The 23,315-nt window shown below is 38.1% G+C and overlaps 1 protein-coding gene across 9 annotated transcripts in view; it reads right to left on the bottom strand.

Moving 5' to 3' along the window:
• The window catches only part of robo2 (roundabout, axon guidance receptor, homolog 2 (Drosophila)), a 426,047-nt gene that overhangs the window by 55,850 nt on the left and 346,882 nt on the right, over window positions 1-23,315 (bottom strand). For 6 of the 9 annotated variants that reach the window (XM_047391235.1, XM_047391241.1, XM_047391242.1 and 3 more), the window contains exons 7-14: window positions 22,645-22,656; window positions 16,371-16,495; window positions 14,195-14,366; window positions 8,989-9,194; window positions 7,268-7,349; window positions 6,309-6,474; window positions 5,371-5,537; window positions 4,204-4,325 (exon numbers count right to left, since the gene is read on the bottom strand). In XM_047391235.1, coding sequence (XP_047247191.1) covers window positions 4,204-4,325; window positions 5,371-5,537; window positions 6,309-6,474; window positions 7,268-7,349; window positions 8,989-9,194; window positions 14,195-14,366; window positions 16,371-16,495; window positions 22,645-22,656 — 1,052 coding nt within the window. The remainder of the gene's footprint in view (window positions 1-4,203; window positions 4,326-5,370; window positions 5,538-6,308; window positions 6,475-7,267; window positions 7,350-8,988; window positions 9,195-14,194; window positions 14,367-16,370; window positions 16,496-22,644; window positions 22,657-23,315) is intronic. The other 3 variants (XM_047391236.1, XM_047391238.1, XM_047391243.1) reach the window with 1 other exon arrangement.

Here is a 23,315-nt window from a genome sequence, read left to right as displayed (position 1 = left end):
CTTTCAAGTGGGATATTAAGCAGCTGTTTTTCACCGGCACAGACTGAGTAAATCAGCAGAATGGATCCCCCCTTGTTGGTGTTGGACTTTTATTAATGAGATGATTTGGAAATACAAAAGGGGCTCCTCTGTTTACGGAAAATACTTCTGATTGATTTAGGCTGCTGCAGTTTTGTGTTGACTTCACATTACAATCATAAACCAAAGGGTTTAGCATTAATTTAGCAGTCAGTTCTTAAGGGGGGGTGGGTTGCAGAGACCTACTGCAGTGGTCAATAAACATGTCAGTGGGAAAACTGCTAATGTTGATTGAAAAATGAAAACCACCACCCCATCTGTTAAGTGATGTGAGGTAAATACCTGCAACTGAGTGATTTATAGCACCATACTCGAAATAAACTACCACATATAATAAATGAACACCTCAGCCTCAAAGAATCTGAGCAGCATTTTTGTTCTCATTATCATGCAATTAAGATATAAAACACTTGCATCCAGGAAGGAGCTGATCGCTTTATTCCCTCAAACCCCCATAGCACATACATACGCAATGCTTGGATATAGGAAGGTAAATGCATTACTTATGCAGCAAAAGGAAAACTGGATTTCACCAACAGTAGCAATATTTTAATCTAGTTCTATCAGTGCAGCCTTTGTTTTAGGAAGGAAGCAGCTGAAGGGAAGATGGAAGATTGATGAACATCCAGGTGTCTCTGACATTTCCTTTGATTCTTGCTTGTAAAGAACCCATTTTACATCCATTTGATGTTTGGTTACTTTAAAGTCACCAATTACAATATTTCAAAAGCTGTAGTTGGAAGGAACAGGCTGACAAAAGAAATTCCACCGACATAAAACAAATGGTCGCCTCCAGCAGAAGCTTCAAAGATGGATCTTTCATGTCAACTATCTTCACTTTATGACTGGCGTTTGCAGGACCAAAGATGGAGAAACAATAAAAAAAGATAAGGAAGTCGTTGGCACCTCTTTGAAAGTTGTGTGAAAAAAGCTTCAGAATAAATAATTTTTTTACTGCAGAAGCACAGTCTTACAGAAAAAAATAAGAAAATTCCAACCTCTAATATGAGTACAATTATTAAATAGGGGAAAATATTGTGGATGAAAAACAAAGTCACTTGTGGCACAACTGTTGGTACTCATGAGAATCCCTTGAAAAATGTAACTAATGTGTTTCTGAAAGTTAATGATTTTGAGTTAATTCAAAGCACCAACAGATGTTTATTTAAGTTCCACAACTTCCTGTTTTCCTTGAGTATAAATATGACATCACACCCTTAGCCACACTTCAAAATATTAAAGGCAAGAAATCATTCCAAATGGACAAAATAAATATAAATGAGGCAATTCTTTAAATTCATACTTTAGTTTGCTTAAAGTTTGTATGAAGTTTATAGGAACTACGAAAAAATGTTTAAGAGTGAAAGTAAGAGCATTTCCACACGCACAATGCGAAGGGAACTCAAGGGATTGGGACTGAACAGTTGTGTAGCGTTAAGAAAACCACTGATCAGTGAGACTAACTGGAAAAAAGGGCTTCAGTTTGTTCGGGAGCATAAAGATTGGACTCTGGAGCAACAGAAGAAGGTAATATGGTCTGATGAGTCCATACTTACCTTGTTCCAGAGTGATGGGCGCATCAGGGTAAGAAGAGAGGCAGGTGAAGTGATGCACACATCATGCCTTGTGCCTACTGTACAAGCCTGTGGGGACAATGCTATGATCTGGGGTGTCTGCAGTTGGTCAGGTCTGGGTTTAGCAACAGTATGTGTCCAAAGGATGAGGTCAGCTGACTACTTGAATATACTAAGTGACCAGGTTATTCTATCAATGGATTTGATTTTTTCTTCCCTGATGGCATGGGCATATTCCAAGATAACAATGACAGGATTCATCGGGCTCCTATTGTGAAAGAGTGGTTCAGAGAGCATGAGACATCATTCTCACACATGGATTGGCCACCACAGAGTCCAGACCTTAACCCCACTGAGAATCTTTGCGATGTGCTGGAGAAGGCTTTGCGCAGCGGTCAAACTTTAGTATCATCAATGCAAGATCTTTGGGGGGAAATAAATCTTGTGACATTGCAGAAGCTAATTGAAACAATGCCACAGCAAATGCATGCCGTAATCAAAGCTAAAAGCGGTCCAACGGAATATTAGTGTATGACTTTTTTTTGGCCAGGCAGTGTAACTAGGCTGAATAAGGACCCATGATTATTAATGGTTAGGGAGGTAAAACTGTTGGATAACTTCAGCAAAAAGTGGGCACTTGGGTTTATCAAGTCTCCAAAATCATCATATGATGTTATCTGCATGCTCAAAGGTTGTTTTGGCTGCACGCCATTGAAGCCTCTTCTGTCCTAACATTACAAATATAAACATGTAATAGATTGCTGCTAAACTCTGAGACTTGAACTGAAACCATGCTCTTTGGTCAAGTGAGAATAAAACCGAGTTTCAGTAACATACATTCCATGTGGCTATAGCTTGAAACAATTATAAGTATGTTCAAGCACTTCATACCCACTGTTAAGTATGTTGGAGGTTCTGTGATGTTGTGGGCTTCTTTCTCTTCCAAAGGGCATGAGAACCTTTAATCTCCCTGAACCAGAAAGTTTTTTCCCTGAACTTTGATTTACTCTGGCTGTTTTTTGTGAGTGTTTCCACTTACATCAGCAGAGGCGAAGCTGTAACTCCTCCCACTGCTGCAGTGTCTCATCAGTCAGATGCTCAGATCACACACTCAAAACATAGTAGGCAGCTTCACTTTATCACTTACAAAGTCAATACAAACCTCATGGAGAAGTGCAACTTTATAAATATTTTAAGGAACACAGACCTTCATGTTGTCTTGCATTTCTAGTTGAAATAAGGGAAACAAGAAGAGTGATAGCTCTGGTCGGGACTAAAACTCTATGTTCTAGTGATAAACTTGCAATCAACATACATCATTTGAATTGTGTAACTCTATTATAATAACTTCAAAATCAAAAAATTGTAGAATTCACAAATATTTTATAAATAAGATAAGTTTGGTTCGGTTGTTGGGTGTATTAACCAAAAACAATACATTACACCATCCCCCAGCATCAGAAACTCTTCGAAGTGCCTGGTTAATTTTTTTTTCTTTTTCATGGAAATGTTCTTCAGCAACCTCCACAAGTAGCGAGAAGGATTTGCTGAAATATTTCATCTGATTTAGAGGTCTCCTTCTATCTCTGGAACCAACAGACACAACAAAGCGCTAAGCTAGAAATAACGCTAAAATAACAACAAACTTTACTTTAGACATGAATTTATTGTGTGTTGATATGACTTCCTGGTCATTGTTTTGATAGCAGTAGCATGGTGCCTTCTGCTTATGGTAGTGCTGTGTGCTGCTTTTAGCTCCTTGGAGACAAAATCCTATGTGTTTTGATTATTATTATTACATAAACAGTTTTGCATTGTTTTTACTGTTTTTGTCTTGTTGTTGTGCTAGATAATTGTTATCAAACTACAAAAATGGGCAAACGGGATAAAGTGGAGTGCACCTTTACCTGTAAGGGGGCAAGGTGTGAAGTGCCTCAGTAAAATTTAAAGAGACAGCACCAAAACAAGTTGCTCTCAGACGTACCTCAGAAAAGGGGTAAAAGAGGGGCCTGTGGAGCTACAATAACAAGGAATTCAGACCAAAGCATTGCACTTTCAATTTATATAGACCACAACTGGATGATTTAAGTGTGAAAAGGAAGGATTTAAAAGCAAGTTATGCCCCCTCTAAAATCTGCTACACTAAAAGTTAACAGAAAAAATGAGGTGTAGACTGTTTTAAAGTAATGTGACTGAATTAAAATGTTGGAAAGATTTAACATATGAGATATTCTCAACAACCTTGTGAAATGTTAAAGGAGAAAGCTAGAACCTGCCCTATTAGCAAAATACGTTGCCATAATAAGTGTGCAACTTTTAAAAACTGTGATATTTTTTCCACTGAGAAAAATTACTCAAAAGAAAATTTAGAGTTTTAAAATTTTTGTGGGATAACTGCTACTTCAATAAAAAATAAATTTATTGTGAGGCTTTATATATGTCAGCATCAGTAGTTTTAAAACTTTTACTACAATCCTGGAGCAAATGAACAGGTTGCAGGTTGTAAAAGTGTAACAACAATCAAATGTAATTTTAATCATGAATCACTTACTGTCCATGTAACTTGAATGGTGGTGGGACTCAGGACAACAGGGTTATGCAACCGAACTATGACCTCTCCAAGCTCCTTCTGCACATGCCTGTGGTCCACTCCCTGAGCTGGAGGACTTATATCTGTAAAAGTGTAAAGAATGAATAAAAAAAGAGAGAATAAAAGGGAGTAAAATTAAGTAGCTTTTTATCATGAGTGAAATAAGGGTCCAAATGTTTATTTGGGACTTTTCTGCACCTCCTCTGGTCTGACTGAACAACCGCAGCAATAAATGAACTCAGATTTCGTGACCCTCAGACGTATTAGATGGAAGATTAATGGACACTGTGACACTCTTTTCCAGCCCATTTCCTCCCCACATGTGTTTTGAGTTAAAAGAAATAAAAACTTTATTATATGAGATCATGAGAGTGGTAAAAGTGACCCACAGTTTGAGTTATTTACTGTAAGTACAGAGAAAAAAACTCACAGTAGGAAATTGTATTTTAAAAATAAAAACCTTCAGAACTGCAACACAGTTCTGAATCACTGGCCTCACTAATAGGAAGAGTTAAAAGAGAAAAAGAAAATCCATCACCAACATGTCATTTTCAAGCCACATATCACCTCAAAAATGTCAGCTGTGCATGAGGGAGATTTGCTAAAATTCAAATTCACATATGTTTGGTGCTGTTGGCTTTTGTTTGACAGAGTGTGGCTAAAGCCTGTTTTTATTATCTTTTTCCGTTTTTTTTTCATAGAAACTTTTTCTATTGTCGCACAATTCTGTGGTCTGCTCTGGATGTAATCAAATCCTCTCTAGCTTTGGAGATGGTCATTTTCCGCTGCTATAAAGATTATCAAAGCATGAAGTAGCTAATGCTGTTAGGCTTTCCAAAAGTAGACATGCTTATTTTACATAATTGCTTAAGTGTAGCCTTAATGAGCTGAGCTCGGCTGAAGAATTTGACCTGTGGAACATTCTGCAGTGCTTAGGCAGAGACTATCTGCCACAAATTGCTGAGAGAGGATGATAAGAATCGCACTTTAGAAAGGAAAAGTTAACCATACCATGTAATAGAAAAAGCAATAATACTCAGAAAAAAAGAGAAAAGATTTAATAAAAGTGACCATTACAGCTTCAGTGTATTATCAATAAACAGTTCTTATTATGTTTATGTGAAATACCTTGTGTTCTAACAGGATCTGACATTGGACTTGGATCACTCAAGCCTTGGCTGTTGACTGCTCGTACCATGAACAGGTAGATGGTGTTAGGACGAAGACCTTTGACTGTAAACTGGGTGGCTTTGACATGATCTGCCACTGTTTGCCAACTGTTGCTTACAGACTGACTGTAACAGAAGAGAAAAAGTGCGTTCACATGGTTTTTCAGTGTAGTCTCCTTATGGTGCTCTAGATCTGTACATGCAACTGTCAGGATTGAGTAAAATGGTAGAAATGCACAGAGAGATTCTGTTGACAGGGATCAAACAGTTTTCAGCATGACTGTTCCTGACTGGTGACCAGCCTGTCGAAAACGTAAAAATCAGATCTCTAAATACAACATAACTACGTGCTACCACACTGCAGCAACACGCGTCACACGTGGACGTTACTGAGGGAGAGAGACTAAAAGTTTGCTATCTTTAATATCAGTTAGCTACTTAAAAATGAAGTCAATGAACGAACAGAGACGTACAAAATTATTTAAAAGGAAAACTTATTTTCTAAGACTTGTCAAGACATGCCAGAGTCTTTCTCAATCATTCAGCCTGCGCAAGAGAGAGTGAAACATTTTACAGATTAACAGGAAGGCTGAACATTCAAGGAAACAGTTGCTTTTTTGTGTCTTTTTGACCTAGATTTGGAAATGTTGGCTTTTTGGAAATTTCAGAATAAAGGTAAGTTTCTTCATCCTCCAGCACATACACACAGAAAAGCTTTTTTAGCAATTCTATTAATATTAAAAAAAGAGAAGAACATATATTCAGTTCTGTTCTTATATGTTGTTAGGCTACAGGTTTACAGGATCAATCAGAAATGACTAAGATCAACTTCAGGTTGAGATTTAGGATCAGCCACAGGTTTCTGATTGTTGCATTTCTTTATGAAAGTAAACAAACCTGAATGCTTCAATGACAAAGGAAGAGACGGGAGATGCTCCAGTCATCCCAGGCTGCCAAGACAAGGACACGCTGTTCTTGGTAACATCGGTGACCTGGGGTTTAGATGGTGGACCTGGAAGCTCGTTCTCATCATAGTTCTTTGTAACTATCACTGCAGTTGATTCTGTGTAGGGAAGAAAAAATGCTGTAGATGCTTTTCAAGTTATAGCTGAGACATTACACCACCCTCCAAATGTATTGACACCCTGGTAGAGTATTCAAAGCTTTAAAATACATTTGTATTTTACTGCAGTAGCATTATCTCACACTGAAAACTTAAGAAACACTTCCATTCAAGGGGAGAAAATGTGAAAAAATATTTTTTTTAATAAACTCATGGGTGTCACACTTATTAGTAACTCCAATAATTTCTATGAAATAAACACTGAAGTGTTTTTTAAAATGTATAGTTTACTTTTACAGGTTTACTTTTACATTTTTAACATAGAATCAATGTCGTCCTGGTTTTTTGAGATATAAATACGAAGTGACACAGAAGCACATTTCTACTAGCCCTTATCAAAATGGGAAAAACAAGAGAACTTAGCATTTAGGTAAGGCAGATGGGTGCTGATGATCCTAACTTAGGAAATAGCTAACGGAATTACAATTAGAGCAATAATTTTAAAGTTTAAAACAACTGGAACTGTGATATAAATGGCTGCATTACTCTCTAAGTTCTTTTTCTCATGATGCACTGTGAAAAAGATTGGAAGGGATGTAAAAAAATAAAACTTCTATGTCGGTGTTAGAGAACTTTAGCACGTTTCAGTGTGAGATTTTGCAACTGCTGTGAAAGATGATTTCATTTTAAGACTTTTCACTCATTTCAAGACTCTTCACCAGAAGTTACAAAGACTAAGTAGTGCTGTACAACAATTGTTTGCAACTACCATGCCATGCACCCTTAGATTTACCTTTCACTTCCAAGAAAGCACTCCATGATGTTTCACCACTTGAGCTGGTAGCCACACATGTGTAGATCCCAGAGTCTGAAAGCTGACATGAAAGCATGAATCAGAATATGCATATTGGCAGACTAAAACACACTAATACCCTAAGTAAAACTAATACTCTGAGTAAAAGGTCTTCCATTCTGTAACACCTTTACTGAAGACAATAAAATATGATGGAAAGGCTACATATGCTAGCCCTCTGCTGGACAAACTGACCGTCATTTTTGAGTAGCTCAAAGTGCTGATGTTAATTTCCTCATGAATCCCATTTTCTGCCCACCACCCTACCATCACTTTCCCACCCTCTCCTCCTTATTTCCCCACTGTCTCCCCCCCGACCACAAGAGCGCTGGGCTAATTAATTTAGGGTGTGCTGCTGGATCCCCTGGACCGATGACAGCTGGCATGTCTCTCCATCCCTCCTAGGATGTTTGGTTGTTTGTTGGTTTTTCTCCCAGTGTCTTACTTCCATTTATTAAATAACATGTCAGTGGTCTGCAGCTTTGTCAAGCATAATAGGTATTCCGCTGAGGCCTCTGAGTGGGTAAAGGAAGATGTGAGCCTTTTAAATTTAATCTACTATAAATGCGCAGGTCTGTACACATGTGTGTATTTATCAGTAAGTGAATATATATTCTCTCAAACAGCTGGAGTCCACCCATCCATCCATCCATCCATCCATCCATTCACAGCTGAGCCCAGTGGAAGCGTCCACACCTCTAAGTGATGCTATCTAACACTTTTTAAAAAATCAATGCAGGCTCTTCATCTTTTTAAGACATCATATCGAATGTTTTTGCTCTAACCTGCAAGTAGGAACACATTATATAAAACATACTAAATAATGACAAATGTCAACGTTCAAGATGTAGGCTGGAGAACAACATTCGAATGTCAGAGGATGTGCATTCTGAAGTATTCCTTGTATTTTTACTACAACCACAAACTTCCATGTGTTTCATTGGGATTTTATTTGACAAGCTAACAACAATTAGTGCATATTTGTAAAGAGAAAGAAAAACCACAGATAAATATCTAATTCTTCTCAGTCAGCACTAAAAAGAAAAGCCTTACTTAAAATTTACATATACAGGTAAATTTGCAAGTCTTTTGTGGTATGTCTCTATTAGCTTTCCACATGGATAGTGTGAACAGGGTAATGTACAGTGTTAGTTTTCCATCAAAAAACTGGAGACTGGAGCTTTTTCTTTTACTACTTTGCTGTGTTCTATTTGTTCGAAACTTTAAACCTCTCCACAAATATGTCCCTGACCTTCAGCTGTGTTTCTCGGTCTTCATGAAGCTGTTCACTAATGTCTTCTAACATGCTTCTGAGGATCTCAGGACAGCTGTATTTATGTTGAGATATACAGGTTGGAGCTGGTTGCAATAGACTGTGCTTAAGAGGAAGGGGTGAATACAGATGCAAGCCAATTTTATATTATATTTTTATTTATGAAATTAATAGAAAACCATTCATCATTTTGCCTTCACTTCAGATTATGTGCAAAGTAGCACATTATGTGCTACTTTGTGTTAGTATTTCCCCTATACCACCAACACATTACAGTGCAGTGTCAGATTTTTTTAATGTTACAAAATGTGGAAAACATCTAGGCATATGGATATATTTGCAAGGCACATTATGCTACAGAAAAAGCAGAGTAGCTTAAATCTGTTACCTTTATGTTTTTGATCTGCAGGCTGCCCAGCTCCTGCAGTGACATGCGGGAGTCCTTTCCCAGCAGACTGACCCCGTCCTTCAGCCAGCTGACGGAGGGGATGGGGTCTCCCGATGCCTGGCACTTCAGCAGTGCAACACTGTCCACCCCAAGGGTCTGATTGGATGGTCCTTGTCGGATAATAGGTGGGGGTCTGTCTGTGAGTACTAGACAATAGGAAAAACAAAGAAAACGTGAATATCTCATGACTTCAGTGATAATGGTGCAATGGTTTTCATGTAAGATGGCTAAACTATGTATAAAATGAGCTGATCCACAGTATTTTTCAAGAAACACACTCAGGAGCATTTGGGTATTTGCCATGAAATAGACAAATTTTTCTACATGTGTTTTTATTGTGCCACAAAACAATGAGCATTTCCAAGAATAGTGGAAAAAACAGCTAGAGTAGGATTTTCTAAGTTTATTGATGTGGCAGAGCAATAGCATCCGTTTCCACTTACTCCCTGGATAGTCTTATTTTTACACTACCCTAGGCTCTGTGGTACACTTGGGCGGTGGGACTCGCCTTATTGACTCAGTGTGGTTCAGTTAAAGACTTCATTATGTGTAAAGTGGGGCACGAAAAAAGGTGAGTTTTACATACTAAATGTTCCGTCATAAGCCTATATGTTATTGGTTTTCTTGTGTCAGATCAAAACAAAATAATGCATAATTGTGAAGTGAAAGGAAAAGATACTTGGTTTTAATTTTTTTTATAAATGAAAAGATGTGAAATCTGGCATGCATTTGTTTTCAAACTCTCTGAGTTAAAACATTTTACAGCCACCTTTTGGCTTTGTCTCTCAACTGAAATTTTTGACCAATAGTTGCCCAATCAATCCAGCACAATCAGATTGGCAGTGTGCATAAGTGAACATCAGCTTTCACGTCTTGTTGCAGATTCTAAATCAGATTTAGGTTGCTGAAGAAAATCATCCATGCAGCATGATGCTCTCACCACTTGGAGGCCAACTCTTTATCCATCTTACCCTAAACCCCTTACCATCTTCAATAATCTTGCTGAAAAATTGTTTCCCCAAAGCATGATACTACCACCACCTTGTTTCACCATGGGAATGGTGTATTCATAGGCTTCTGCATGTAGGCCAAATAGTTCAATTTTACATTTAATCTTAGCAGAGCACCTTCTTCCACATTTTACTGTGTCTCCTTCATGGCTCTTGGCAAACTGCAAATAGGAAATCCTATGATTTTTTTTAAACTGTTGTTTTCTTCTTGGCTCTCTTCCATAAAGACCAGATTTGCACAGTGCACACCTATAGTAACAGCTGTCTTGTCAATGAATTCTCTAGCCTGAGCTGTAGATCAGTGGGTTGCAGTAGGTCTTATTTAGTGGGTATGAGAGCAAAGGTGGCTAAATCTAAAGGCACACCATACAGTTCTGGTTTATAGTTGTACAATAAAATTAAAAACTATGTGTGCATTTCCTTTCACTTTACAGTTAAGCACTACTTTGTCATTGTCTGTTACATAAAATAAATACTTTTTGGGACCTTGTATGCATCTGTATCAAATAAAAAATGAAATCCTTTTTAACAGTTTTTTTGTTCCATCTTCATTTTAGGTAAAAGCTAATGCTTTGAACTCTATTTATACAAGCAATTTTATTAGCTAAAATGTGCTAAAAAAGCCTTTGGGTCACTTGGATGAAATAGTGGAGATCTCCAAAAGAATTTGCACGAAAGCACAGAGGTTTATAATTTAGACTTGAATAATGTGGAGTCCCTGTGGCATCACGAAACCTACATTAATTAGAAAGTATGGATTAATGATGTCAGACCTGCAGGGGCTAATTACCAAGTCTACCTCAGTAACCTTTCAACACATTATCACACCCTCACTTCCAAACCCTATTTTCTCTTTCACACTTCCACCTGACAAAAGGAAGTGATTCAAGGTAATTCACATTTGAGCTGTTATAGTCAGCTCCTCGCTCGGGGTCACCTAAGACATTGGGGAGAAAAAATGTGCAGAAGCTAGATAGATTATCCACCACTAGCAAAATGTACCACATTAATTTCAGATATTTGTTTTAAGGGCAAATATAATTAAATGAATTAGAAGCAGCAGTGCAAATGTAAGCACATTATAATAGCTACTGTCTTGTTCTTTGAATTATTTCTAAAACACAAAGGAGTTTCCTAAAGCAACAAAGATCTATTTATTTTCAGATGCATAACTAAACCTTTTTCTTTGTCTGCTAAATGTTCCGCATTTTCTTACAGAATGTTAGTTTCATGACTCTGGTGTATAACTAAAATGTGTGAAGATGGTAAGCTACAGTTACATTGTTTTAACAGAAGCAAATCTAAGAACAGCATGCTTTGTCAGGAAATGTGATACCTACAACTTTAGTGTTGATGGCATGCAGGGGAGACAAAAGGAGGAGGCAAAGCTCAACTTGGCCTTGGGTCTCTGGATCAGGAATTTCTCATTACAGATATCCTTGAACTCCGCAGACTGCTGGCGGGTCTCAGGGCAGTAAATCACACAAAGACTGCGGCAGGTGTGGCCATGACCTTACCGTGGCCTTTTTCTAGTCTGTCCTCCTTTCTCTCATTTTATCTTAGACCTGCCTCACCATCATTTTTCTTTTTGATTATAAAAAAAAAACTACAATATTTACCTTGAATAAAAAAATCTAGCTAAATAAAATATTTCATGAAAAAATAAAATTTATTAATTAATGTACTTTTATAGCAAATTAAAATATAAAACTATTTACAAACTATTTAAAAAGAATTCTTACTTTTATTAGTAAAATAAAATAAAATCTTTACCATTAATAACAATAAAATCTTTTTGAATGAGAAGGTGTTTCCAAACTTCACAGGTAGTGTATGTGAGGACCTTTCAGCATACCTAGAGTACACAGTCCCAGCCTGCCTCTCCCATTTCCTTCTTGATGATATCACAAAAGTGGATTTGGAAACAAATAGAAGCCACAGATTTATTACAGTTTTAAGCAAAAAAAAAAACAAAACTTAAGAAACTAGACAACTAAAATGTGCTTAAATATTATTTATTTTAAACATTTGTTATAAGATTTAAGGGGAGAATGTCTGCTTGTAAGGAAAAAACTAATTAAGGAAAGCAAATTAGTTTGATCTCCAGTTTTTAAAAACATCACTCAGTGGTGTTGGGGGTATTGGCTTTTGATGCCTCGGTATTAGGGGCCGAGGAGTGTGGGGATGCTGACACTCGGGCGGTGCTGTTCCTGGGCAGATTGGCTACTTGTGTACTGCCCTGGTGGGTACGGGGCTTGGTCCCTGGCTGATTTGGAGCCCGCTCTGGCTCCAGGTGGCTACCTGTGTGCCAGGTGGGGTGTGCCTCCCTGGCCCGTTGGGTGGACCTGAGGTTGTGGCAGCTGGGGCTTTGTGGCTTTGGTATTGAGGCATGGGTGGACCCAAATAAGGTCTGGGGTTGGGAGGGGGTTAGGGAACTTGGGTTATGCCTGGGTCAACTGTGGGGGTTGCCGTGAAAGTTGCTTGTGGGTGCCGTGGGTACTTGGGCCACATCCTGGAGTGGTGGGATGTTGTCAGGTTGCTTGGTGCTGGGGGGACAGGTTCCTGGGCTTGGCCTGCACGGCGGGAGATGGTGGGGTGGCTGTGTAGGGGGCGTTGGACCTGGTACCCTATGTCTTACCCTGTACCTATTTGGCCTGGGGGCTGCTGCTCATGTGCTTCACTGATAACCTGCCTCTGTGTGAGGTGTATAGTTGCCCTGGGGAGATGCCTTGTGTCTGTCTGCCTGGGGCTGCTCCTGAAGGCTGCAGCAGCCATTCCCCCAAAGTTCTGTGGGTGCTTTAGGGTCCTGAATGTTGCAGGCTTTCTACTGTTCTCGCCACTCTAACAACTATGCATTTCCCAGTGACAAACTCACTCACATACACCAACTTAACACAAACACACGTATTTCTACTCATTTGCTCACTCACCCACCCACATACACACCAACGCACTGACACAGAAATAATCTATGTGGCTGATGGTCATCCAAACACAGGTTACTATTACAGCACTGTGGCCTACCTTTTGACGCTCAATGCAGTCTTGATTTGATAAAGTAAATCAAGCAATTAGGATTACATCTTGAAATATCCTTTTTATAGAGGAAATCTGCCCTGGCACATGTAGGCAACCATATTTACCATATGGTATGGCAGAAATGCTGCGACAGGACGCATAAAAAAACAAGTAAATAAAAATATCTAAACTGGTTAAAATGGTTATACTGGTACTGTTAGAACAATTAAAAAAATTTCTGATCAATGAAATCTTATAAAAGTGATCCTAAATACAATATTTTACTATTGGAATTATTTATAGTTTATAGGTGAGGGGGCTCAGGCATCTATACCGGATGCCTACTGGACGCCTTCCTCGGGAGGTTCCAGGCACGTCCCACCGGGAGGAGGCCCAGGGGACACACATGACACGCTGGAGGGACTATGTCTCTCGGCTGGCCTGGGAACGCCTTGGGCTCCCCCCGGAGGAGCTGGAGGAGGTGTCTGGGGAGAGGGACATCTGGGTGTCTCTGCTGAGTCTGCTGCCTCCGCGACCCGGTCCCGGATAAGCAGAAGACGACGAGTACGAGTACGGAATTATTTTAAAGACAAACCTATAACTCACGACAAAACATTTAAAAAAGAGTTCTTGATGTGTATTTAATCTTTCTGCTAGCAGGTACTTCAGCAGGCACTTGGACACTCGTCTGTCTTACCATCACAGCAGCTGAGCAGATTAGAGGCTCCTACGCTAAGCAAGGCCCACATAATTCATTCTATGGAAAGCTTTTGTCATTCACTCAATAAATCTCACTGTCTCGTTGTCTCTTGCTACGTCCCTCATTCACATATTTCTGCCTCGCACAAACAGTGAACATGGAGCTCAAAGGAACTCAAGGCCAATGATTTTAATTAAATTTTATAATTTTTGTATTTATTTATTTTTATATCAACAACTGCCAAAAAGCTGTTTGTGCTTGTGCTGCATACTTTCAAATGTGTTTGAGGTCAAATCTCTAGAAAAGCTGATAAAGTGGGAAAGATTTTCCTCAGAATCAAGTAAACATCATCTGGTTGTCTACAGCATGTGTTGATACTGGACTGGGAAAAAGTCACCCTTCAGTATTTTCCGCTCACCATCTGTGACCTCCAGTTGAGCCTTAGCGAGGATGCTGCCTGCGACGGTCAGAGCCTGGCAAATGTAGAAGCCGGCATCTGCTCGCTGCACAGATGAAATGGTGAGCTCTCCGCTGGGCGACACTGAAAAGCGACTGTTGGGCTGCTGCGGTTGGTTGGGAAACAGCAGAATCTGAAGGAAGGTGAACAAACAGTCAATTAGAGAGAACATGAACACGGTGCACATCAGACAAATTACAAAACCATCCATCCACAAGATACGAGCAAACACAGGGAAATTGTGCACACTTACAAACAAAGCGATTAAAGTGTTACAGCTACAGTATGAGCAATTTCATGTCTCCCTTGGCCAACCAACCTGAAACTGCTTTATGATATGTTTTTTTAGATATGTTGGGAAAGGATCTTTGTGTTTGATGGCTTTTTGACTCTGTGCTTTAACTAGATTGTAACTCATGGCAAAAAAAAAAAAAAAAAAAAAAAAACTTTCTGCAGCTCCTTTGGGTTTTACAACAGCTTGGATTCTCTGAAGCATAGACCTCCCTAATTAAAACAATATTCTTCATCAATCAGGTACCAGCTTTTTCACAGAGCAACTGACAGATGAGACTTGCAGGATTGAGGCTTTTTTTTTTTTTTACTTCCAGCACAGATTTTAATTTGAATTATGGTACTGTTTTTTTTTTGGTCAATGTCACTGACTTTCTTGAAAAAAAAACAAAATTTTTATTACTTGCATGGTTTGCTCAGTCAGGGTTGTAAATACAATTTAATACATTATTTAATTAGCCAAACGTTAAACAGGAAAATATGTAAGACCTTATTGGTACCTGTTTAAACTAGATTTAATTATACCTAATCACACTATTGTAACAAATTATGTTGTTTGTTCAAATTAGCTGTCTCCATCTTAAGCACTTGTGAACTCTATTATCATGGAGTGTGCAGAAAATGCTGCATTTAATTACCTTTAATTTGCTCTTTGAATAGATACCTTTGTATCTAAGCAGTGAGGTAAAGGACGTGTTGATGGCAAAGATGTGCATCTGCATGTCTAAAACTGTTTGTGGTGCGTTCAGTTTAATTTCAGCTTTAATGACTGAGTGACGCATCAGCTTCAGTGACTTGTGATGCTTTAGGTCACCCGCAAGTGCTTGAGTTTCATTCTCAATCTGTGTGAACTTGCAACTGCGTTCATCCCTACAAAATAACAGTTTTATAATTGTTGGCCTCCAGGCTATGAATGACTGCATTGTGTGTGTTTCAACCTTAGCCAGAGCTGATTCATATCTCTGGCTCACCTACAAGCCCCAACACGCTCCTAATTGGCACTGTGGTTGACCGTTGTAAGGACATCCAGGTATCTGAATCAGCTTATCTGGTCGAGTGAGGGATCGGATCGCTCTTATCAGTTCTAGTTCACAGACAACCGATTAGAGCTCTGCCAGGCTCACTGTCATTCGGCAGCTCCTGAGAACAAAGGTATGACTTTGTATCTTTAATACAGATACTGATTAGAGATAGTACAATTTAAACTGCTGTGTGTGTGTGTGTGTGGGGGGGGTGGGGGGGGGGGGTGGAGTGTAATGTGTGTAGTGGAGCAAAAGGACAACAATGTTTTGTATTTCTTGAGAAAACTAAGAAGTGTGATGTGTTTAAGTCTAAGTCATTAATATGCTTTGTTTTAGTTATTCCATTGTAATCCTGGCTGTATGTTTAATGTTCTGCTTGAAGGTGAGGGAAGGACAAGGATAAGTTATGGTCTTTTCTAATTAGAACACCTTCATCAGCATTTTTGCTGTGTCTCACAGATGGGTTATGAAGAAACTTTGAATTTCTGAAGGCAACCAGCAGTTGCCTGGATTTAATTTAGGAGTATCGTAGTAAAGGAGGTTGAATAGAAATGCACAGAACACCTTTTGGATTTCTACTTGTAAAAAAAATAAAACTATTCATGTTTTTCTTTTCACTTCATACTGTGTTGGTCTATTAAATAAAATCCTGACAAAATGCACTGAAGTATAGAATTATAACATGAAAAAATGTAAAAAGATTAAAAGTGTTATGAATACTTTTGAAAGGCACAGTGTATATAGTTAATAGTGCTGCAATAATCCTGAAAAAAGAGATGAAACAGCTTTTTTTTTTCACATGAGCTGAGAGTGTTTGCTCTTACCTGACTCCCCTCCTTCTGCCAGAAAACTGCCGGCTGGGGATTTCCTTTGGCTTCACACGGAAAGGTGGCAGCGCGGCCTTGTGACACAATCTGATCCCGTGGACGGATGACAAACTGCGGTGGAGCTAAAGTCAAAGGACCAAAGTGACAGTTTCAGAAGGTGATTGGTAGACTCTGGAGGAAAACATCAGGGCACGAAAGTATCAGAGCTGAAGAAATTCGAGCAAAAACAAGCAATAGTGCAGAAATCAAAACAAGGCTACCGTTCAGAGCTTCCATGCAAATTCATCTTTGTTGTGCTCTGAATGGAGAAGAACACTGGTGGCTAATACTGCCATGGTAACCAGGTTGGCCATTCATTCAGGTGAGACTAAAGCTGAATGAATGACAGTCACAACGGCATTCACACAACGAAGTGTCTCAGTCACAATGACATTTAAATCTGGGACAACACATAGGCACAGCCATGCCTTGAAAATATCCAGGGTTATTTGTGTCTGACTTCCCATATGTAGGAATGATTCAGCCTTACACTATATGTAGTATGAACTTCAATATGTGAAGCAGTTGGATCAAACCTAAAACTAAAGGTTTATCAACAGGAAGTGAGAAAAAGGACTATTCCTGTGTTCATCACACTTCAATGTAACACCTCCCCATCAAAAAGAGGCTTAAATCCTTTGAAATAACAAGGTTTTCAAAGTAAACAATATCAGCAGCCAGAGCAGTTGTTTCACTTGGTTTCAGGATAAATTAAATATTTCTGCGCCGATGCAGTTCAATAAAGAAAGAGGAGCTTAATACAAAAATAACACAAGAGCTTTTGTTTTCTTTTCCTCTGGTTACTTGTCCATCATAACATCACAGCTAGGTAAATTAGTATTGTTATTATTTTAGAGGTGATAATCTATGTACAAGTGCCAGCAGTTGTGTAGTGCCCACAAACATCTCCAAGACTTTCAATTACCTCTTCCCTTTTCAAACTCCGGCTAAAAAACTCCTTTTTTCAGGCTTGTAAGAGTTTGATAAGCTTTTGATGTCCTACTTTAATCAATTCACATAACATATTGAATTTTCATTCCCTCGTCGTAAAATCTAATTATAATCTTAGTCAAGCAGGATTAGGATAATATGTGAGTTTTTGTATTTGTCATTAGAAAATGGAGCCTTGTGTGAACAATATAGAAAAAGCTATTTTATGATTTTAGTGATTAGTGAAATTCAGTTTTTAATGTGGACTCCAAATATATCTAAATCCTGGGGAATCTACACAGATTTCCTTATTTCCTTTACTGCTGTGTTAAAAAATAAAGGAGTCCAAAATCACTAACCAGATCAATGACTGTTTCTGGTAGAAATAAAATTTCTACATGGCAAATCATTTGTTAGTAGATCTTGTAAAGTAATCGATAACCACCAGACCCAACAGTGATGACATGCATGATGCTAATTCTATGTAATTTTATTTTAAACTGAAAGGGAGTGTTTTCCAAATAATAGCATGGAGTTGAATCAAAGAGATTCTGTGAAAAAAATAAGGATCAGACAGTTGGACCTTGTTTAAGGACAAAAAATGTTAAACATGCTTTTTATAGCGTATTCTTCTCCCAGTGAAATGGGTTGTACCAGATATTGTTAAAAAAGAACAGCGTACCTTGAAAAAATAATAACTAGTGCAGAGAAAACTCGTAAAAAAGGCAGAAAATGATAGGCTGCTCAGCTAAAACCATACCAGAATTATGCTAAAGATAATATAAAACTACCATTCCAGTGGATCAAAGAAATGGCCAAAATGGCAACGACTGTTCATCTGATGAACAGGGTGATCAAATAAGGCCTAAAGTTAATTTGGATTACAGTAACAATTAGAAGATGCTTGCAAAGCCTCATTTTTGAAGAAAAGTTACATGTGCAAAATAGATTACAACTGGCTTAATAACATATTGATGGGCCAACAGAACAAAGGCAAAACATTATACAGACTAGCAAAAGTAAGACTGTTCTTTTAAGGCCATTACAGTTTATCAGACGACGCCCCAAACACTGAATGTAAGTCATAGTACACAGTGAAGACAGTGAACCATGAAGTTGTGGGGTGTCAACAAACATGTTGCTTCTGAAAATGCAAACACTGCTATTTTGACCAGCCTAATATTCCCCTTTTCCCTGTCTTCTACACACATTCAATTCATTTGATAACTATGTCTTCACATTTCATTTGGAATAGACTGTGTCGTGTGCATGACAAAAGCTGCTAAAATGAGTTTAGAGCTTTACTGACTTTTTCAAACTCATTTCATCAATTCATCAACTGCAACTAAGCTAAATTGATTATATATACTGAATAAAATAGGCTTGGAAAATGTTACCATTTTCTAATCCTAACTGTATATTCTTCTTTTTCTGAATATGTATGAACAATAGGCTGTGTAGAAAGCTGATTGTTACATTTGAATCTCTAAAGTGAACTTGTTTGTTTTCTGACAACCAGCAGGAAAAAAACTCATTTGTTTGCAAAAAAGCTGCTGCATAGAGGTCAATAGGACAATAAGCCAACATCTCTTTTGATTTATTACCTCAGTGAACAATTACACAAAAGGTTTACAGTGTAAATTGTTTCTTTCTAATTGTCTTGAAAGCAAAGTCTGTTTAGATGTTGGTGTTTAATTCCCTTACTCCAAAATAAATTTCTGTCTTTTTCTGGGTCAGGCTAATTAATTGATAGCAACTACAGACTGATCCAAACTGAAAATGCTGTACTCTATGGTCCTTTATGGATGAAGAATCTGCTCTACAAACAAAGCAAAATAATTTGCCTAAATCAGTTTATTTTGTTTCTGACCATCTCAGGGTCATTGACACCCATGTTGAAAAATACATAAACCACTATAAGTCATAAACAACACATCACTTTCAGGAGACAAAATTTCAGAAATAAAATAAAGTCTACATAGACTAACGTCTCATAAGTGCAGACTAAACAGGTTAAGATTGGTACAGACAGTTAGAAATTCAATGACATAAAGTCTGAATTGTTGCAGTGCAACATCTTGCATCCTCTCTGTTTCTTTTGGTTTCCATGTAAGTCTTTCTTCTAATAAGCCAGCTGGTTTTGGTAAGGCTAGTCTCTTCCCATTTGGCTGGTTTCTTCATGTAATCCCTTCCTGGGGGGTGTGTATTTGTCAAAGACACACAGTTGGGATTGGTACAGATGGTAACAGATTTACTGCCTTCCCATTTGGCCTTCTGGAGCTTGGATATCTTGAGGCTCTCATAATGCTGGGCCTGATACACAGCTCCTAAATCATGCTTTGGCAAGGACATTGTTCTCTCTCTCTTCATCCTCTGCTCTGCTCTGCTGCATCCTACATCCTGCATTACTAAGTACTCACTAAAAATATGGTTTCAAACGTTACATAGCCGACCCTTATACTGTGCTGTAAAGCTTTGTCCTTATTTTTCCTTAGTTCGCCCTTTTGCTTCTAAACAACCTGATGTTGTGCACAAATTGCAGTAAAGCTAAATAAAAAAAAGCAGCTATAGTGACTTGAAAATTTTCATACAACTTGAACTTTAACATTCTTTTCATACTATATCAACCAAGCTTTTTTGATGGGGCAGGGAGATTGTGTAAAGGACTAGCATCAAGTAGCATAAAGTAGGTAAAATTGTACACAAAAACACCTGAAAAGGTCAGTGGTCATATGTATTTAACCCCCCTGAGTAAATACCATGTAGAACTACCTTTTGCTGCACTTAAATGGTAAATGGACTGAATTTATATAGTGCCTTTCCAGTCATACAGACTGCTTTACACTAGAGCCACACACACCCAATCGCACTCATTAACGCTCACACATTCATACACCAATCAGTAGGCAACTTAAGTGCCTTGCCCAGGGCAATAACATACATACAGCAGGAGGAAGCTGGAATTGAACCCACAACCTTCCAATTGCAAGACAACTACTCTTCCTACTGAGCCACAGCATCAAGGCTTTTGGAACATGTCTCCACCAGCTTTGTACATGTAGAGGCAAACATTTTTGCCAATTTGTCTTTACAAAATCATTCAAGGTTATTTAGTTTGGACAGAGAGCATCTCTGAGCATCAATCTTCTAGTTTTGCTACATATTCTCAATAGGATTTCGATCTAGACTTTGACTGGGTCATTCTAACACACGAAAAAGCTTTGATCTACACCTTTCCATTGTTTCTGTAGCACCAGGGAACTGCTGAAGCAAAGCATGATGACACCACCATAGTTTGCATGTTTTGCATGGAGGCCAAAAAGGTTACATTTTGGACACATCTAATCAGATCACTCTGTTGGCTTGTAGCAGCCTTTCAAAATTAACTTACATATGGGTTTGTGTGGTTAGAAAAATAAGAAAAGAAATGGACAATGCCCTACAGGGAATGTATGGATCACAAATTCAGATAAATATGGAGGAGGTCAGAGTTTGATAGTTATATAGCCTGGAACTGGAAGAACTCAAACGTTCTATGCTTTGATTCAGAGACCCTTATTGACATATGAGAAGCTCTTTCCTGCCCACTCCTAAAAAAACACAAGATCAGGGGGGGCATATTTAATTTATGACAAGCCACATCTGCCTGGTTTGGAGAGGGCTCAGCATATAACAGCAGTCAGGGTGAAAAGAACAAATGGACAAAGAGACAGAGATCTTTTCAGTGCTCACAGTCACCAACATTTCCTCCACCTTTAAAATCCCACGTTCAATCATATTTTATTCAAAAGTTGACAGCAATTACTGTCTCTTCCCACAGGCTTGTTGAATGTGTAATTTCCTCCATTTTCAAGAAAGCTGACAGTTTGACAATCACTGAACAGCTACTGCTGTTTTGGCAACTAAAGTCTTGCCACTGAGGCAGAGTTTTTTTTTTTTTTCTTCTTTTTCTTATACCAGTCAAGCCTGCCACAAAACACAATTCTTTCATTTTTTCCCTCTCCATTATTTTCCTGCTGCACCTTTATTGTTTCAGTTTTTTACTTGTTTCTGCTCATAAAGACAGTTCTTCTCAAAATGCCTGCTCCATCTAAAACAACAAGTGCTTTAAGCTTAGTGTGCTCTTGATCTCTGTCTGAAATAAAATGAAATGGGCTTGCCAACTCAGAAACGCAGGCATCAGAAAAAGCGTCTTGTCCAACACAAATAGATTTCAGTTCAGTGTTCCAACAATTCACAGATGGCGTCAAGACTTAAACACGCCCTGGAACATTTCAGATGACAATGTCTGAGACTATTATAATGCCAGCCCACTCAGCCATTGTCAAAGGACAGTCTAGAATCTGAAGTACCAACAGTTTAGAGAAGTATGGATAACATTTGTTAAAACTGAGTTGTATTACATGATATATTTGGGCTGTTGAAATATGTTGATGATTCCTACATACATCCATCAACTGAGCATTTCAATTTTATGGCTAACAGTATGTTATCAGAACCTGAGCATTGCAAATAATACAATACAATACCAAAATATCTTTATTTATTTATAAAGCACTTTAAAAACAACACTGTCGACCAAACTAAATAAAATGAAATGATATTAATAGGGTGGCTTTTGTATAAATGTATATATATATATATATATATATATATATATATATATATATATATATATATATATATATATATATATGTGTGTGTGTGTGTGTGTGTGTGTGTGTGTTTGTGTGTATATATTTTAGACTGAGTAAAATACAAGTAGAGTAACTGCTGAGATTTGTGTGTTGTTTCTTTCACAGAACGTACTCCTCACCCAGTGTTTTTGTCAGTGTGTCTCTCATGGATGGATATATTAGTGGAGCTACTGTTGCCAACTATTTCTAGTTTTCTTTTTTGTTTCCATCAAAACCACAAATGACCCAGTTGTTCTGGGTCATTTGAAGAACCAGCCATACTGAGCCTGTTTTTCTGGGAATTTTGTTTTGTTAAAAAGTGGTTCCTCTACACTGTCAGCAGATGCTTGCTCCCAGTGACAGATTGCCAATAATTTAGCAAGTTGATGAAAATGTGTAGACTTCCTTAGATAAAATACATTGCAAAGGTATGCAAAGTCTTTTTTTATTTTTATAATAAGTTCATATCATAACAAAATGTTTGGAAAAGGCACCTTGATGAAATCCCTGCGTTAGGTAAATACAGAAACATCAGTAATCATTTCAAGCATTTAAAGCCTGCAATTTTAAAGTGATAAGTGGCAAGGCATGCAAGATGGGATCAAGCCAGATTGATGGGTACTTACCAACCGGGCGAGCTGGAGACACAACAAAGGTGGAGTGGATACACAAAAGAAACAAAGTAAGACACAGACGCACAAACGGGTAAAACAACAGAAAAGGAACAAAGCAAAAACAATAAAGTAAGGCAAAAATAACTCAAAAATCAGAATAAATGGTATGTTGAGGCAGGGCCAACACACTTCTAGCATAGCAAAAATATGACAGAGAAGATCCAAAAGGGCTGTCCACTGTACAGTCTGTTGGTGAGATGGAAACATCCGTTTCCCTAATCTATAAATCTGTTGAAAACACCCACGTGTGATTGGTATTCAGATTCTAATGTGTTGAAGTATTTTTGCTCTTTAGGGACAAATATAGTATTGGACCTTCTCTTTCTTCATAAATGAAATCTACTTTTCCATAAGTGATGTTGGTAATAGCAATGCAAATGTGTTTTTTTAAAGCTGTCGATGGATAAAGCAGAAAATAAAGCATGAAAAGATACTTATATATGAACAAACATTCAAAACTCAGTATGCTGGTAACATGTTCACACAGCATATTATGAAATCTCCATATGCAGAAAGAAACCCAGAAAAAGAATATGTACACAAGTGGTACCTTGCACTGTATTTTGCTACTCTAACAATTTGAACTTTTCTATATGCTACAACCACAGACTTCAATGTATTTT

Source organism: Girardinichthys multiradiatus, chromosome 18 (assembly GCF_021462225.1).
Source record: "Girardinichthys multiradiatus isolate DD_20200921_A chromosome 18, DD_fGirMul_XY1, whole genome shotgun sequence".
Taxonomy (NCBI): Eukaryota; Metazoa; Chordata; class Actinopteri; order Cyprinodontiformes; family Goodeidae; genus Girardinichthys; species Girardinichthys multiradiatus.
Note: the sequence above shows the minus strand (reverse complement) of the source record. Positions and strands in the feature narration are given on the sequence as shown.